Source organism: Eschrichtius robustus, chromosome 13, assembly GCF_028021215.1.
Source record: "Eschrichtius robustus isolate mEscRob2 chromosome 13, mEscRob2.pri, whole genome shotgun sequence".
NCBI classification, from domain to species: domain Eukaryota; kingdom Metazoa; phylum Chordata; class Mammalia; order Artiodactyla; family Eschrichtiidae; genus Eschrichtius; species Eschrichtius robustus.
Genome location: NC_090836.1, coordinates 25,413,871 through 25,433,383, shown reverse-complemented (window position 1 = coordinate 25,433,383; position 19,513 = coordinate 25,413,871). Strand labels below are relative to the sequence as shown.

At 37.8% G+C, this 19,513-nt stretch overlaps 1 protein-coding gene across 1 annotated transcript in view; it reads left to right on the top strand.

Moving 5' to 3' along the window:
• Positions 1 to 991: 991 nt before the first annotated feature.
• Positions 992 to 19,513, top strand: part of OVCH1 (ovochymase 1) — a 93,175-nt gene continuing 74,653 nt past the window's right edge. Inside the window, exons 1-6 of the mRNA XM_068560300.1 lie at positions 992 to 1,130; positions 6,003 to 6,154; positions 7,681 to 7,867; positions 10,235 to 10,322; positions 16,600 to 16,733; positions 17,943 to 18,083. Of these exons, the coding sequence (XP_068416401.1) occupies positions 1,082 to 1,130; positions 6,003 to 6,154; positions 7,681 to 7,867; positions 10,235 to 10,322; positions 16,600 to 16,733; positions 17,943 to 18,083 (751 nt within the window). The 5' untranslated portion in view covers positions 992 to 1,081. The remainder of the gene's footprint in view (positions 1,131 to 6,002; positions 6,155 to 7,680; positions 7,868 to 10,234; positions 10,323 to 16,599; positions 16,734 to 17,942; positions 18,084 to 19,513) is intronic.

Genomic DNA, 19,513 nt, shown 5'->3' with positions numbered 1-19,513 from the left:
AGAAGAGTTGGTTTCAAGTGTTTCTGGAGGAGATGACATCTGTGTGGTGATGTATATTAGTTGTGTTCATAACTTTTTTCTTGGGCAGGTCTCCCTGAAATTAGGTAGGCAGCACTTCTGTGGAGGAAGCTTGATTCAAGATGATCTGGTGGTTACAGCAGCACACTGCCTGGCTAGCCTCGATGAGTAAGTTGTGGATTTCCATTACTTATCAAACCTTGATCCATGGCAATAGGACTGGGAGATCCGATGCCCTAAATACCATACAAGGTTCAGTCTTAGTCCCTTTCTTAGTTTTTCCCTCTGGTCCACCGATCCACTGACCTTCCTGATTCCCAGAAACTTGTGTATATCCCAAGATTTCTTGTGCTTTCTACTCTACTAATCAGCTACCCCAAAGATCCCAGACATCATCTATGATCTGTGGAGTTAGTGGTGGGGTAGGGGTGATGGTTACTTATTTTAATAAAGTATTAACATCAAATGTTAAACGGATGCACTAATGTTCTAATAATCTGAGTTTCAGTAATTAGGAGGGGAAAATACAGTGGAAATAACAGATACTTGACTGGATTAAAAGAGGGTACTAGTAAAAGGAAAAGAAGGACAGTTCTAGGAACAACCTTTCTATCTTGCTTAAAATGGTAGAGCATATATAGACTGGTTTATGTACAAAAGAAGACACAAATATTTTATGCAGAAAGACAATTGATGCTAGGGGAAAGGGTTCACAGAATGTAAACACTCTGTGATTGAAAACCATGACTTTTTGTAGATACCTATAATTTACAGGGAATTATAACAATTGATAATAATCACTAATAAAGATACATCTTCTTTTAAGACTTAGAAATGCTTAAAGGTACATTAATCACTTTCATTTAATTACATGAAACCAAGACTGTCTTTCCTGGGGGAGACAACTAGACTTACTGAAAGATTTTTGTTTGGTTTTAGGAAGCAAATTAAGCGTCTGACTGTGACTGCTGGGGAGTATAACCTCCTTCAGAAGGATAAGGAGGCACAGAAAATTCCTGTCTCAGAAATTATTATCCATCCCACATACAACAGACTTGGATATATGAGTTTTGATATTGCACTGCTATATCTAAAACACAAAGCCAACTTTGGTAAGTAGGGAGTGTTGGAGTACAAAAAAATATAATGGAGAAAACTGTGTTTATTAATTCTCTGCCAGTTAACTTCAATTCCTGTGTATATATCTAGAAATATTTGAATAGCTAAGTTTTGTTCCTTAAAAAATAATTTTGTTTAATCTGTAACATATAAAAAACACTGTACCAGCCACGAATTACGTATGCTTAACTTAATCAACATTTTAAGTACTCCAGTGTCTTGACTGGGCAATATTCTAGGCCATCTACCTGTACTCAGCTCTAGCCAAGGAGTGTGGGACATTTGAAAATGTCCTCAGAGACTTCTCCTTTCTGTCACTGTTATGTACTAGATATCTGACACTCTGTCAGCACAAATAATCTAAACATTCTGGTTAAAATATTAAAAATCTACTTCTTTAAAATACAAGAAAGGGAAGTGTTCAGTGGCCAAAAACAATGAAAGAGAACAGATCCAGAGAAGTTAGCCAGGCACTGAAGTCAGTGACTGCCCTTGAGGCATCTAAATGATCTTTAAGAACCTAGAGCCTTAACTGGCCATGCAAGGAGCCTGCATGGGAGTAGGATGGGGGATGGGAAAGTCTGATTGGAGCTTCCCATGGATGTAACCTGGGACTTCCTGAAAGCTGATGCTTTGAAAGATAGGGGAAAAAGGAAAATATACCACATAAAGTGAAGGAATAAGGAAATTTACATACTTGAACCTTGGCCATGAATGGAGGGCTCTCAGAAGAATCTGTAGCCTGAGCCAGGCTTCATTCAGGTTTGATGCTGGCATTCACATTACCTGTCACCAAAAACTCCAAGCCAAGACTTTAAAGTTGTTCCAGGTGAGTAATTGGGTATCTGGCAGAAGCAAAGGTAGTAGATTCTCTTTGAAGAGATGAACCTTAAATCTCAGCTTGCATGTATTCCCATAAAGTTTTAATGAATGAGAGCACACAATTAAAAGCATGCAGAGAAAGTTGCCACCAAATAGAGAGTCCAAAATAACAGCAGCCAGAATCAGGCCTTCCAAGATTGCAGGCATTAAAATGAGGTACATGATATAAAGTATGTTTTACTTAAGTTTAAGTAAGTTAAAGTCTATCAAAAATGACTGAAGAACAAACTATTAACTGAAGAGGAAGACTTGGAAAAGAGTCAATAAAAAAGATATGAAAATATAATTGGAATTAGTAACACAATAGTTGGATTAGATAGCAGATTAGATCAAATATAGAGAAGTAGAAGATCAGAAATAATTATCCAAAGAGACAAAAAAGTGGAACAGAGAAAATAGACTGGAAGAGTATGGTAAACAATCAGTTTGAGCTTTAGAAGGCATACAGATAATGGGAGAGAGAGGCTATAATTTAAGTGAAAGTGAGTGAGGGTTAGTCATAGCTGATGAGACACTAACCTTCAGACTTAGGAAGCCCAGAAATTTCAAACTATAATATTAAAAATAATTTTATATCTAGATATGTTGTGCTGAAATTATAGCATCCTAAAACCCCAACGTGGATCTCAAAAAATCTAGAGAATACTATATTCCAACAGAGAAGTGACGATTAGATTTACAGCTAATTTTTTAACAGCAGTAATGAAAGTCAGAAGATGGAAGAACAAGCTCATCAAAATACTGAGAGAGAATAACTGAAACTAGATTTATTTTTATTTTTTTTATTTTTGGCTGTGTTGGGTCTTCGTTTCTGTGTGAGGGCTTTCTCTAGTGCGGCAAGCGGGGGCCACTCTTCATCGCGGTGCGCGGGCCTCTTCACTATCGCGGCCTCTCTTGTTGCGGAGCACAGCCTCCAGACACGCAGGCTCAGTAGTTGTGGCTCACGGGCCCAGTTGCTCCGCGGCATGTGGGATCCTCCCAGACCAGGGCTCGAACCCGTGTCCCCTGCATCGGCAGGTAGATTCTCAACTACTGCGCCACCAGGGAAGCCCCTGAAACTAGATTTGTATATCAAAAGAAACTATTGAATTTTTCTGTTCCCCTTTATAGAAAAACTCTATGAAGAGCCATGTTGGCATGTTAATTTCCTCTCCTCAATCCTCATAATTGCATGTATTAGGTTTGAGATGTCTATTAGACATCCAAGCTAATCACACTTTCACCCCCACCACTCTACCACATTTGCCCATCACAGTCACCATGTCCATGTTGCTAAATTCAAAGATAAATTCTCCATCCTCAGCTTACTTAATAGGAGTTTGGACAGAGTTGCTCATACCCTCCTGGAAACATTTTCCTCACTTGATTTTTAGGGGTCCCTTGGTTTTCTTTCTACTTCTTCTTACACCCTCTCTTAGTCTTCTCTGATGGCTCCTCCTCTTCTTTGTGACTTATTGTAGAGGTGCCCCAGGTATCAGCCCTTGGACCGCTTCTTCTTTTTCTATGCTCACTCCCTTAGTGATCTCATCCAGGATCAAGGCTTTAAACACCAATTACTTGAAGATAGCTCTAGATGTTATATATCCAGCCCAGGTTTCTGTGTATTATATATGGTACTGGGATTAATAGGGCTCTTATAGCCAACTGCCTAGTGATCTACCTGGATAGCTAATAGACTTCTCAAACTTAATATGTTTAAAATAAAATCCTGATTATCCCCTACATCTAAATCTGCTCTATCCATAGCCTTCCATTTGGATTAATGACAACTCTATCTTCTAGTTGTTTAAGCTAAAAACTTTGCGCTCATTCTTCATTCTTCTTTCTCTCACACTATCCATCTACTCCATCAGAAGAATTCTATCGCTTTTGCCTCACCCTTTCCACTCCTAACATCCTGTTCCACGCTACCATCATTTCTTGCCTAGGTTAATCTGAATGGTCTCTTGAATCATCTCCAGCTTCCTCTTTTGCATCCCTAATGTTTATTATTAACCCAGCAGCCAGAATAATCCTTTTTGAAATCTAAGTCAGATTATATTACTCTGCTGAAAACACTTCAGTGGTTCTCCGTTACACTCAGATAGAAATCAGTGTTCCTATCAGCTGACATCACCCTCATCCTAGCCCTGTATCTAACCTCTTTTTTGTTTATATTTTTACTAAACTTTCTTTTGTTTAATCTGCTCCAGCCATCCTGATCTCCCCACTCTTCCTCAGACGTATGTGGCATGATTCCACTGCAGGGACTTTCCATTTTGTTTTTTTCTTCTTCAAATGCTTTCCACCCAGATGACTGCCTGATTCCTTCCCTCAGCTTCTGCTCAGTGAGGCTTGACACGACTACAGTTTTGTTTTTTTTTTTAAAGCAGTTCTTTTTTTTTTTAAAGATTTATTGATTGATTGATTGATTGCTATGTTGGGTCCCTGTTTCTGTGCGAGGGCTCTCTCTAGTTGCGGCGAGCGGGGGCCACTCTTCATCGCGATGCGCGGGCCTCTCACTATCGCGGCCTCTCCTGTTGCGGAGCACAGGCTCCAGATGCGCAGGCTCAGTAATTGTGGCTCACTGGCCTAGTTGCTCCGCGGCATGTGGGATCTTCCCAGACCAGGACTCGAACCCATGTGCCCTGCATTAGCAGGCAGATTCTCAACCACTGCGCCACCAGGGAAGCCCCTCGGCTACCATTTTTAAAATTGCACCATCTCCCATGCTATCTTTCCTAATCCTCAGACTTCTCATCTTTCTTACCCTGTTCTGATTTTTCTGGAAAAATCTGAGCACATATTACCTAACAACTAAATTATTAGATTTACTATTTGTACTCCCCCCACCCCGAACACACACACACACACACACACACACACACATATTCACTCATTCACTCACACTTGTATCACAAGTTCTGCCAGGGAAGGATTTCTTTTTTCTGCTCATTCATTGAGGCCCAGAAGAGTGCTTGCCACATAATAGTGCTCAATTACTCTTGAGTGAAAAACTATCTCTTAAGAACAAGGGCACAATCTGAAATGTTGCTAGTTTGGGGAGGGTCATTGTGGTATGTGTAATGTGTTTTCCCTTATTCTACTTGCATTTTTCTAAATTTCTGTAAATATGAAATAGTTCTTTTGAGAGAGAAAAACTTTTAAAATGTATGTCATTATTACATTTAGGAAGAAAGTGTAGAAACCATGAAATCAACCAGACGTCAGTTTCCAGATATATTTAGCCATTACTTGTCTGTGACTCTTATGATTTTTTGTTACTGTTGTTTTTTCAGGAACTACTGTTCAGCAGATCTCTATTCCCCATAGAGGTGATACATTTGAAGAAGGGATTTTTTGCATGGCCAGTGGATGGGGCAAGATTTCAGAGAGTAAGAGGCATCAAAAGAATGTAATATTTCTTCCAGGCCCCTTTACATGCCCAGTGGAAGCAGGAATTTTGTTGGTCCTGAATAATACATTTATCCTGGGTTTTTTCCCCCTTGAGTTCTGGCCCAATGAAGACTTCTGCTTGTCTTCACCATAAAAAGTCTATACTTAAGGCTCTACATAAAATTCCTCCTACTGCCATTTTGGTTAGGTGTGTCAGATGAAGGAACCAGAGGTAACTATAATAGATGAAGAATAATACAGTAAAGTAACAATAGTTAAGCTTCCTTATCTTTAATATTGTGATTTTTTTTAAAAATGAAGAATTTTACAGAATATTGCCTTATTGACTAAAGTTTTCCTCTTGAGGAAACATTTAAGCATATATTCAGAGAAGCCACAATTGCCTATGTTACCTTAAAAATCTAAATTTTAAAAAAAATGTCCTTTATCACATAGTATAAGATTTTAGGAAATAATATCATTCACAGCTTAAAAAAAAGCCTTCTACATTTTGGTTAAACATCTACAAGTTTTAAACTTGTAAGCTTCTTATTGGTTTCTTTCAGTGAGGACAATTGTTGACTAACATGTCAGTCCCTTCTCCACAGCAGCAGAATATTCAAATGTCCTACAGGAAGTGGAACTTCCCATCATGGTTGACAGAACATGTAAAACTATGCTCAAGGGTATGAACCTTCCTCCCCTGGGAAGGACCATGTCGTGTGCTGGTTTTCCTGATGGGGAAAAGGATGCCTGCCAGGTAAAAAGCATAAACCAGTCCAGTTATTCACCCACTATCACGTGGGTGATAGTGGATTCTGTCTTTTTTTCTCCTGAGCTGCTTTTGGGGGGTTACTTCTTCAAGATTCCCTTTTCCCTCATCTTTCCATCTGGCTTCTACTGAAAAAGGTTCCTTGACCAGGGCTGAGAGAATTCTTTTCTGTCCCATGTCCATTCTTACCCCTGTACCTCTTTTTGGGGGAGTGAAGAGGAGAGGCAGGGAAGGTGGTTTCAACATTTCCAGCCTAATGGAATCAAACAAGATGACCACTTTGGCTAACTAATTAGGTCAGCTCTGAATTAGTTTTCATTCCACCTTTTGTTAAACATTGTAATTTTCCTTCAAGCTTTAGTGAAGAATGCAGTGTTTGCACGAAGTTTGACCAAGGATAGCATAGCTATAGTAACTATGGGGTAAAAGATGTTGTGAATGACAGTGACCTCCCAAGGCCAACATAACAGCTTCACAAAGAAGACCAATCCTGACAAGATAAGAAAGGAAAGGGAGGCCAATTTGTGAAAGACATGTGTTTTAAGTTTTAGATGAAGAAGATAATTTACTTGGAAAGTGGCTTTTTTTGTTTGTTTTTGTTTTTTGTTTGTTTGTTTTTTTAACTGTAGGAGCAGGGATTCTTTATTCTTTGCCAGCAAGCAGCTTGAAACTGGCATGTGAAGGTCCCTAAAATTTTCTGTTGGAAAAATGTTTAATTTTTCTTCTAGGGGGCAACAGAATAAGGACCAGGAAGAGTTTGGGATGAAAGAGATAGAAATTTACAGTTATTCCACTTTCTAAATTGCAACATAGGTAGACTTAGGTTGCTTTGTCCTGTCTCATCCTTTATAAGCAATCATTTTTTGGATAAAGCTCTCAAACAACTCTGTGCCTTTTGAGGGGGTTTAATCTGACACAAAATTGACATGTTTTCAAAGCAACATATCATTATGAAGAATTATTAAAGAAAGGATCCTGAAATTGTGGGTCCTTTATCCTCTAGTCTGAGAGCCAATGGATCCTTTATATATAGCCCCTGGGACAAAATTAGGTTCCCAGGCATTCTGTTTTTAAAGCCTTGAGCTATTGCATGACTTTAGAGGCTCTATTCACTGGTGCTGTGGGCTTGGGATGTGACACAGTCTTTCTGAGTAATTCCAGATGACAAGCTATAGTGGAAGCATATATCTGTGAACTCCCCCTTCTCCTTCTATTTATTTTGAAATATATATGATTGTTCCCAAAAGACTGAGAGGAAGAGAGGAATTAAGTGTTAGATTGACAAGATTGCATGAAGTGGGTGGAAGGAGGTTACATCTAAGCGAAAAGACAGTCCTTTGAAGCTAATGATGAAGAAACAAAATGATAGACAAAAAATGTTGATGAATAATGACCTTTGGGCTTATATGCCTCTACTTCTTCTCTCTCTGAGATGTGTGCTGATATTTTTGGACCTGATAAAATATTTTTAACTTGTGACTATTTTAAAATTTCCTCTTTCTCTATTATAAAAGGGGGACTCTGGAGGTCCACTTGTTTGTAGAAGAGACGATGGAAACTGGGTTCTTGCTGGGATAACTTCCTGGGGAGCTGGTTGTGCTAGAGGCTGGAATCCTTTCAGAAATAACCATAGAAGGGCTTCACCTGGCATTTTTTCCAAGGTGTTTGAGTTAATGGATTTTATCACTCAGACCATGACAGGTGGGTGTCATTTCTATGAATTCCTCCTTCCTCATTTCATTGCAACTCAAAAAATGGTCATGCTTCTTTCAAGGATAGTTACTCTATGTTGCAGATATAATCAGAAATAAGCTTTAAAATAAAGCAAGAATATGGCTTGTTTTCAGTTCCTAATACAATGTATATAAACTTCTAACTCTGAATTAATTAACACTGATACCCGTCAATTTAATTTGAGCATCAACTGGATCTTCACGTTTATGTTCATGTAGATTTTCATGAAATGTGGGCTTTTTTGTACTTATGAGATTTTAAAATAGTTTTGCTTATAGACTCATTAGAGGATTCTTTCTACATTTAACCAGTTGACATAATTTTTTCCTAAACTACTTAAGATCATTAAAAATAAATCACCTGGCACGGGTTTGATCCCTGGTTGGGGAACTAAGATCCCACCTGCCCCAAGGCCAAAAAAAAAAAAAAAAAAAAATCACCCTTTCTCCCTTTCACCCTTGTTAATTTTACTTGGCAAGAGTGGAAACATAAGGGAGGCTTTGGAGAGTTATTTTTGTTCTGTGGCACTAAAATCTAGATTCGGAAAATAAGTATTGGTCTGCAGATGCCAAACCTGTCCTCAAGGAACTTCCCAACTACTGGGGGAGACAAAGAAGTAAATGGATAGTTGTGATAAAAGGTGAAGTTCACATAAACCCAGAGAGCTATAAGAACACTGAGGGGGGGCCTAGGGGGCTCAGTTCTGACGGGCCAGAAGGTTTGCAATGAAAAGGGACAGCATCTGCTCAAGAAAATGGCACAAGGGACAGCCTCTGCAGAATAAAGAGGCATAAGGAAGCACAGCTTACAGGAACAAGCGGTTGAGTGTAAGAACCAAATGTGTTAAAGGCCAGGACCCAGAGCAGCAGAACACAGTGTTTCCGCCATCCCTCCCTCCCTCCCTCCTTTCCTCATTGTAGTCCAAGACCAGCCACCTGGCTGATGATTTGAAAAGCACTTCTGCTGCTGGTCCAGCTGAACACTAGTGCCTCCTCCAACAAGAGCCTACTCTCAGCTCACTTTCATTTGGTCTTCAGAGTAAAGGTGTTCTGTTCATTGCCATTACTGCAGGGGGAAATTTTTCTCCTGGTAACAATTCTATTCAGTTTTCATCACCTAGAAGAGAAAGTTAAAAAGGTTAACAAGCGCTGAACAAAGGTTAATGGTAACAATATTTTAAAACGGCAATGAAATCAGGCAATAACCATCAATTCCACAGTCAAATGAATATCAGAATGTGACAAGTAATTTATTTAAATAACTCCTCCTTAATATCATCTTTCTAAGCTTCTCATTCCCTAGTTGCCTGTTCTAGCTTCCAACAATTAAAATGTGACACAGGAGTCTGAAATTTCTGAGCGAATGCTGGAGACTTGCCATGTCATTGCTAAAAGTTGTGTACTTTTACTTTAATATCATTATACAAAGGTATTTTATTATAACCCAGGAAATCCTAGTTAGAGATGGGAAAACACCATATTAATTTCATACACTATAATTTGACAGCTTCACTATGACTCATGATTTGAGAAAATTAGGTAATTGTTAAATCTGAAGAACTCAGATAAAGAATATTATGAATACTCTTCAGCCATAAAAAAGAATGAAATCTTGCCATTTGTGACAACGTGGATAGGACCTTGAGGGCATTATCCTGAATGAAATAAAGAAAGGCGAACACTGTGTGATCTCACCTATATGTGGAATTAAAAAAAAAAAAAAAAAAAAGCTGATAGATACAGAGAACACATTGGTGGTTGCCAGAGGTGGTGGGTGGGCAAAATGGGTGAAGGGAGTCAAAAGTTATAACTTCCAGTTATAAAATAAGTCCTGGAGATAAAAATGTACAGTACAATGACTATAGTTAATGATACTATGTTACATAGTTGAAAGTTGTTAAGAGAGTAGATCTTAAAAGTCCTCATCACAAGGGAAAGAAGTTTTGTACCTAGGTATGGTGATGGATGTTAACTCCACTCACTGCGGTGGTCATTTCACAATACATATAAATAACAAATCGTGTCATAAACCTGAAACTAATATAATGTTATATGTCAATTATACCTCAGTAAAAGTGGGAGAAAAAGTATTGTAAAGAATATCAGACGGTTAATTAATAAAATTATTATATATTTTTAAAATTATGATTTAGAAATTTTCCTAACAAAGTCTGCAAATACAAAGTATAGGTCATGGCACCTACAAACAAATGCATTTCCATAAATACGAATTATCTAATATAAATTATATAGCTTCAAGCTGACTCTGTACAATATGTCTTGAAATGTCCATGGCTGAGCAAAATAATCAGCTTTTTTTCCTATGTTTTGGAAGATTGTAGACCTCAGGGAACAGTATTATTTGGAGAAAATGGGAAGATTCGTTATCCCCATTGGAAAGAGAGCAACCATTCTCATAATCGGTACGTAACCCTGGTAGGAATGATCCCTGGGTTTTTCCCCCAAATCATGCCATTTTAAGGGGCCATGTTTTGGCAATTTTATCTGGTATCTCAATTACTTTATTTGATTAACATAAAAGCCTAAATATTTTATCTGGTATTGGATGACAAATATTTGCTAATTGGTATTTCTGATACCTGTTAGTATGAATCATTAGCATTAAGACTGGAGCTTACGAGGGGAATTCCCTGGCAGTCCAGTGGTTAGGACTCCAGGCTTCCACTGCAGGGGGCCCAGGTTCGGTCCCTGGTTTAGGAACTAAGATCCCACAAGCTTCGGGGCACGGCCAAAAAAAACAAAAAATATAAACAAACAAATAAAGACTGGAACTTAACCTGAATTGATGTATTCAAATATCTAACATTAACAGCAGCTGGTAGTGAGATTGTTTTGGGAATCTAGTGGTTAATCCTGTCCCACTTATTTCTGTAATAATTGTAATACTTTGTTCAGTGTTGCCTAGAAGAGGGAAAATAGTTCATGATGTATAAGCTTCAGTATCTTAAAAAATTTTTTACCTACCTTGTCCTCTATATGGCTAAGAATATCTTTAAGCTTTAAAAATTAATTTTGCAAATATCTCGCTTTCTTAAGTGTTCTACATTCATTTTTAAAATCGCATTGAGCATTGAAAGGTATTCAAAGGTAGATGAGAGTTCTATGAGTTTATAATCTGGTAGGAGGAGAGAGCTGGACAAAAATAACTACACTATAAAACAAGGTAAAATAAGCTTTATAATCCACACTACCAAGGCGTGTTGGTACTATTGACAATGGAGAGAATAGTTCCTATTGCAGTGATTTGTGAGGTGTGTGTACTGTGGTTGGGAGGGGTAGAGATGCTTCAGTTAAGGGGATGGTATTGAAACTAGACAGTGAAGTATAGTTATGAGTTTATTGCTCATGAAGTCTTTTGTAGCTCTAACATATAAGAGATTTCTACAGATCATGCCAGGCAGAGGGAATTGTATATAAGAAATGTCAGGAGGTGAAGAATATCAGGGCTGTTTGGACAGTGTGTCCCAGTGCAGCTGGAGAACAATGTTAATGTAAACAGGAACTGGGGTAGCAGTGGACAATGAAGATAAAAAGGCCTTAATTGTAGAGGACCTTGAATTCCATGTGAAGAAGCTTAGACTTTATGCCATGGGAAATGGGAAGTCAAAAGGGTGGTGAGATTCTAATTTACAAAATTAATGTAAAATAAATGTAAATATCCATTACAAGTATAGGACAGAAATGATGTGGCTTAATTGCAGCCCATATTTAAAAGGCTTATTAAGAGTCTAAGGTGACATTCTGTGAGTCAACCTAGTAATAATATAATACCAATAAAGCCTTTGCCATCTTTGCTTAAACTTTTAGAAGAATAGCATCCAGAGTCCTATTCTATTAGAATCCTGGGCTGGGCTGTAGGCAGGAGGTCTCTAGGTACAATCGTTAGAGAGGAACACTGATAGGCTGGAAATTACCTGTAGGGCAATGACCAAGATAAAAAGAAATTCAAAACAGTGCCTTGGGAGATGTGGTGGAGGGAACTAGGAATATATTCATTCCAAAGAAGACTTGACAGGGGGAAGGAACTGTCTTGATTTATCTGAAAGGCTACCATAGAAGCAGAATTAGACTTCTGATTAACTGCTGAGCTGAGAACAAGAGCAGAGGGTAAATGTTAGAAGAAGGTAGATTTCAATACAATGTAAAGTAGTTTCTAATTTGAGAGATTTCTGAGGTTTAATGGCCTGCGCAGGAGATAATGAATTTCCTTTATAAGTGGATATTTGAGCAGAGGATGGATGGCTATGTGTGAGATTCTAGAAAGCATTTATCTATTGGATAAGAGATACACAGATGACAGACAATTTACCCTCAAAGACAGAGAACTTGTGATTCAATTTAGATGAAGTATTGAAGATATCTCTGCAAGAAAGACTTTCAAGACAGAGGGTGTTCTTAGTAGTATCAAACATTGCAAAAGTCAAAATGAGTTCAGATAAAATGCCATTGGATATGGTAATTCAAAATTTAGGAACTGATTCAGTAGAATTGTAAGGTTAGAAGCTATATTCACAGTGCGTTAAGTGATTGCTGAAAACTTGGTATCCCTTCACCAAATAGTAAAAATTAATTGAGGCCCTAAGATGTGTCAGGCACTATTTTAGGTGCTAGTTATACAGCAGAGAATGAAACAGACAAAAATGTTTTCCTTTGTGGGGCAAGTTGTAGGGTGGAAAGTGGGGATAATACAGATAATATTACATACAATAGAAGATGGTAAGTGCTGTACAGGAAAATAAAGCAAGAAGGAGGGGTAGAGAGTGCTGAGTTGTGCAATAATTGGGGAAGATGTTCAGGAGGACTGCACTATGAAAATGATATTTGAACAAAGACTTGAATGAAATGAGTGAGGCCATCAAACGATCATCTTGGGAAGGGATATTCCTGGCAGAAAAAAAAAAAAAAAATAGCACTTAGCTAGAGCTAAGTGAGAGAGGGCGAAAGTGGTCATGATAATGAGTGGCCAAACTTCTAGAGCATTAAGAAGGACTTTGGATTTTACTGTGAGTAGGATATGGAGCCACTGGAGGACTTTGAGCAGAGGAGGAACATGATCTGACACATTTTAAAGGATCTCTTTGGCTGTTGTGTTGAAAATAGACCATAGAACAGGCAGGAGCAAGAGCTGAAAGACCAGCTCCTGCAGCAATCCCGGTAAGGATGAAGATAGCTGCGACCAGGTTTGTAACAGTCGAGGTGGTGAGAAGTGGTAGAACCACAGGATTTGCTAACAAGTTGAAAATTTGGGTTTCAAGAGAGAAAGACTTAAGATTGTGTTGAAGGTTTTTGACCTACAGGAAGGAAGGAGCTGCTATTGTTTGAGATGAGGAAGACAGTTGAGCAGTGAAGAGAAGGAGGAAGATGGGACAGTGGCTTTGGGTAATAGGGCACTAGGATTAAGAGAAATGGGGATTTTGTTTTTTGAAGGGTAGGGCTAACTGTTCTTATGGGCAGAAGAGAGAGTAAGAGTGATTAGTCAAGAGAAATACATATATATGTGAAGGAAGTTTCATGAGAACACAACAAATAAAGATTTAGCTTTAGAAAGAAGGAAGATAATTCCTTTCCTGGGAAAGTAACAGAAAATGTCAAGGTAATCTATGGGAAATTTGAAGGAATTTGCACTAGATGCTGTCTTAGTAATTGTGAGCTTTGAACTGCTTCACGTTTAGAGAATGAAGTTAAGATTAAATAGCTAAGATATTAAATAGCTTGTAGGGACTAAAGTAAGAAGTCAACTAAAGAGAATAAGACTTTCAGCTACATTACAACTCAATATTAGCATGAATTTGTACCATATTTCAACACATCGAAAACAGACTGTTCATTGTTATTTTATGTACCATCAATAAAGAAAACAAAATACCCAAGATTAGGAGATCTCCATATAAAAGTGGGACACCTATACCTTCAGTGTAAGGCTATACAAGGCATAAGCCCACTCATGTGGAAAGTTACATGCCTCAACCTTGGCAATGGATGTAGGGAGGGGTACAAATCTTCCTGAGAATTTGAATCATAAGCTAATATTCATACAAGTATGTAGTCTAAAATGTTCACCACTAGTGTAGTCTAAAACACCTCAAGCAGAAAAATTAAGTAGTATGCAGTCAATAGTACCCCCAGGTGACTGGCCAAAACTATTACAAATCCTCTCTTGAAACACTCTTTCAATCCATTGATTGTAAGACTAACATTGTGAGATCCTTCTAACCGAACTGTAAGACTCCATTGTAAGATCCTTCTGATTTTAGAATGTTCAAATGTGAAAAGACATGTTTTAGAAATGTAATAAGGCATGGAGCCAATTTACCTACTTAGTGACTCCAGCATGCTACGCAAACTTGAATGATGGAACAATGGTCTTTTAAATTCCAAATGGAGTTAATTAGCCAATGGTAAGGGAGAAAGAGATAATGTGAAATCGAAGCAGGGAGTTATAGTCTCTCCAAGCCTGTCTTTATTCTGGTAGGTGGTAGCTAGACTCTCAGAAATGACAGATTCATGGCATTCAGATGGTCTCCTTCCATGGAAGATATTACAGCTTTTAGAGCCTAGAACAGTGCCTGGCATATAATAAATGCTCAATAGATATTTGAATGAATAAATCAGTGATTAATTCTGATACCCCTCTCTCACTCAGCTTGACTAGACCTCAGAATCCTTTTAATGCAGCAATCACTAACAATAAATCAAGGTTGGCATGTGACTTGAAATCTATTTTCCATCTTTGAGTTAGAGATTTTGAATTAGAAAATAATAAGATGAAAACAGGAGAAAGCAGTGTCCTTTGAAGTCATAAAGCCTAAACTGTATTTCCCATTATATGTGAGATGTGATGACTCTTTCAATATCAATGCCAGTTTTTCTATTTGGAGAAGGGGGAGTAATTTCTCTCCTGCCTACCTCAGCGGGGGGAAATGAATCCCAAGAAGGAAGATGGATATGGAGCGCTTTTCCAACTAAAGTGCTTGGGAAAGTGGGCATCATAATATTTTAGGCAGCTTATTGCTTTTTAAATCAAAGTGATTTTAATAATATTTTAGGCAGTCTATTTTTACATCTAGTTCAGGATGATGAGCTTGAATAGAAAAAGAGTAAAGCAAGGAGTTTCTGGTTAAGGAGAAGATGTTTGGTGAGAATTACAGTGTTTGGTTTTGGAAACTGGGCATAAAAGGGTTGGATAACTCCTACAGTCCTGAGAAGTTATTACTTGGAGGGCAATGGGACAGTTAGCAGGTCTAAGGTTGTTGATAAAGACTATGGAGTTTTAGAAGGAAGCTCGTTCTGACATGTTAGGTTCCAGATAAGATTGCTTTGCACTCACTCACAAACAGAAAATGAACTATGGTTACCAAAGGAGGGAGAGGGGTGAGGAGGGATAAAGTAGGAATTTGCGATTAGCAGATACACACTACTATATATAAAATAGATAAACAACAAGGACCTACTGTATAGCACGGGGAACTATATTCAATATCTTTTAATAACCTTTAATGGAAAAGAATCTGAAAAAAAAATATGTATGTATGCATAACTGAATTACTTTGCTGTACACCTGAAACATTGTAAGTCAACTATACTTCAAAAAAATTAAAAAATAGGGCTTCCCTGGTGGCGCAGTGGTTGAGAATCTGCCTGCCAATGCAGGGGACACGGGTTCGAGCCCTGGTCTGGGAAGATCCCACATGCCGCGGAGCGACTAGGCCCGTGAGCCACAATTACTGAGCCTGCGCGTCTGGAGCCTGTGCTCCGCAACAAGAGAGGCCGCGATAGTGAGAGGCCCGCGCATCGTGATGAAGAGTGGCCCCCGCTTGCCACAACTAGAGAAAGCCCAACTAGAGAAAGCCCTCGCACAGAAACGAAGACCCAACACAGCCAAAAATAAATAATAAATAAATTATAAATAAATAAATAAAAAATGTACTTATCCCTTTAAAAAAAAAATTAAAAAATAAATAAATGAACAATGAAAATCATGACAGAGGGTCACTTGTCAATTAAAAAAAAAAAATTGCTCTGCACTCACATAAATGTGAGCCATAGAAGACCCTGAGGATGTCTGGCCCATTGGGATTTCTTTTCTTGAGTAAGTAGTATGAATTCATGTAGAAAAATAAAGGTAAAGGATTGTGTGTTAAATTATGTAAACTACTTTCAAAATGTTTAAACATGTTTCTAAGGATATTTGTAAAAGGTCACAGCTTACCTTACTGGAAGTTGGCTAACATCACAACTGCAGGGATTATGACTTAGGCTGACCTAGGAGGATGTGGCTAGTTTGGGTTAAAATATGCTACATGGTCAATCCATAATTCATAATCCATAATTCAACTTCTGGGTGAATATTATGAATTTTCAATTAGACTAATAAATTAGAGAGATGAATCTTAGGTTTCTTAAATTCGTAGATCAAAATTCTTGCATTTTATAACTAAATGAAATTTAAAGGGTGGTTTCTGACCATTCTCTAATTAATACTGCTCCTTTTGTTGGAGAAATGCCAGCAATTTGAGCATAAACAAATTATTCTCACATAAAGAATTTCCTTTGCCTTTTACCTTCTAATATCCTGTAAAATTTTAGTATTGAGGTATGAGCTAAACCTCAGATATTAGATCTTATTTGTCACACTTGACTCTGCCATTTATTATACTTCCTTCACTTTCTCCTCTGCAGCTTATGTATCTGGAAAATAATGGTACCAGAAAATAAAATTATCCTAATAAAATTTACAAGCTTAGACATAGAAAATCAAGTTGAATGTGACCATGACTATGTATCTTTACAATCAAGCAGTGGAGTGCTTATTAGTGAGTATGCTACATTTATTTTCATTTGTCATTTTAGAGTATCCAAACAACCAAAGAGGGGCTAAAGGATCTGAAATTAGATTTCTGCACACAGGGAAATTATTTCATCTTACAAACTGTGCCCTTCTTGAAGGGGCCAAGAGTGTGTGTGGTAAGAGTGGAAGCAAAGACCAGCATATTTCCTGAGGTTTATCGATTCCTTTCTCAAGTTTAATAGCAGTATTGAACGAAATTGATCTCACAATTGTCAGAAACTTCCTTTCAAGGCCATGTCGGTTTTTTCCTTCTTACCACAAAAGCGAGTGCACGTTTGCCAAATCTGGTACAGACAGAAAGCATATGGAAGAAAATGTAAACCATTCATAACCTTACCACCTAGAGGTAAATGCTGCTAACATTTTGATGTATATTTATCTATACATATTAACTGTACACACTGAACTCTACATTGTTTTATAATTTTCTTTTTTCTTATGACAATAGATAATTTCATGTCATTTAATTTCTTTTATTGAATACCTCTTATAAGCTATATAAGCATAACTGATATATTTACTTTAATTGAAATATTATGTGTTAAGCGTGATAGAAGGTCTCTGGAGCTGGCATAGACCTCGGTCTCTAGGTCTCCATATGGCCAATGATTAGGACAGATATCTCTTCAGAAGTATTTGACAGAATGCTATAGTCAAGGTATTGTGCTAAGGGTTATAATATTTATTGACTAAATGATTTCATGCTTCAGGCCTTTTTACCCAGTAATCATTCTTTAAACCAATCATTAAACCAGATATCATACCAAGTACTGGACGTATACAGAGTAAAAGTAGTCTCTGCTCTACTGAGCTTGCAGTTTGGTGAGGTAAATAAAGGTGTACCACAAAGTAGGAAATGGCATAGAATAGGATATGTGCTATGGGGTTCAGAAAAGCTCTCGTTTCCACTGGTTGTCAGGGAATGTCTATGGAGAGCTGGACTTTGAGTTAGACCCTGAAGGATGAGTAGAATTTGGACATGTGAGATTGGGTATGGGGAAGTAAATGGAGTATAAATTATTGAAACAGAGTGTAGAATGAATTAAAGGGACCACTGTATACTTTGGTGTATTTAGAACAGAGAGTTCATGGAAGGTAGTATCAGAAAAGCACGTGTCTAAGTTTGTTTCCATCATTTTTCAGTAATCTTATTTCAATTTCTTTTGCTTTTAAGGTAAGGTCTGTGGAAATATATTGCCCTCACCATTGCTGACAGAGACCAATGAGGCCACAGTTACCTTTGTTTCTGATACAGACAACAGTGGCAGCAGCTTTGAGCTTACCTTTACTGCTATACGGAAGAACTCAGAAGCAGGTAGGTATTATTAAATCAGGCATGCGATTCCCTGCTGTTTTTCCGTGATATGAGGGTGAGGAAGAGGGAATGCCTTTGGCTATTCACCTAGGATTTCCCCAGCACTTCCATAGGTTCAGGATGTGGGAGTGGGGCTCTGCTGGTGCTGGAAGGGATGATTCACTCTGCGGGCTATCCTCACCTGTAGCCCAGGAATGTAGGGTGTCACTGGTTGATTCATGCTCCAGAGAAACACATTATAAAGGTAAGCAATTAAGGAGGCCTTTACTTCATCAAGAAATTAGCTGTGTGTGTTTAGTAGAACTTGCTTCATCAGAACTGTTAAACTGTCATATGATTAAGATCTTCTATTTGCTTTTTTTTTTTTAACTCTAAAAGGGGATCTTTGTATGTAGTTTAAAATGTTTTAGCAGTTTAAAAGAGACTAAAACAAAAAGTAAGTCTCCTCATCTAACTCCCATCCTACTTCCTGGAATCAAACACTGATAAGTTTCTGGAATATCCATAGAGAGAGATTCTGAGCATTTACAAACATGTATATATTCATATTGCTTGGCAGTGCTTTCTCTACGTAAAAATATCTCAAGGATCTTTCTAGATAAGCCCAGAGGGCTTCTTTATAACAACTGCATTAAATTGTATTGTGTGATGTCCCTTAATTTCTTACACCAGTTCCCTATTAACAGACTTCTAGTGAGTTGCCAGTCTTTGCCCATGCCAGCAATGCTGGTATGTTCCTGTGTCACTGTTTTTGGACGATGTGGATGTATATAATTCCCAGAAGTGGACTCACTGGGTCAAAGGGTTTGTGTCTTTAAATCTGGTAGTAATTGCCCTCCAAAGAGGCTGCAGTTGTTTACCCTTCTACCAACGGAATATGAGGGTGTGACTGAGAGCCCTTTAATGTATAGAGGGAAACTTTAAAAGTTTGTATCTTCTCTGTGACCACTTCTCTGGTTATGTTTATAATTTATACAGTTGACATTTGAAGACCTTAGTATTGAATTTAACCAAAACTGTACTCATGCTGTTGTGATTTATGGTGATCCTGAAGAGGAACATGGGGTGGGTGGGTAATATTCTGTCCTTTAAATTTAATATGAAAAGTATGAGACAAACCAGAGGAGTTGGAGCATTGGCTGGCTTCCTTGGATACCATGAGGTAGAGTGGGATATGAATTTCTTATACTGGAAACTCATGATGCCATAAAACTTTAGCTTTAAAATCTATCACTTCAACTGATTTACCAGTAAAGTTTTTAATAGAAACATGCAAAATTTGAAGAATGTTTCAGAATATTTGGAAGGTGAAAAGGAGGTCCCAGGGAAAAAAGAAAATGTTAACACTGAGTAAATTTTTGGCAGCGATTTAAGGTAAAATTTTAAACTTTTTTTTCTGTATTAATCCCTTCAATTGCTGATATATTCAT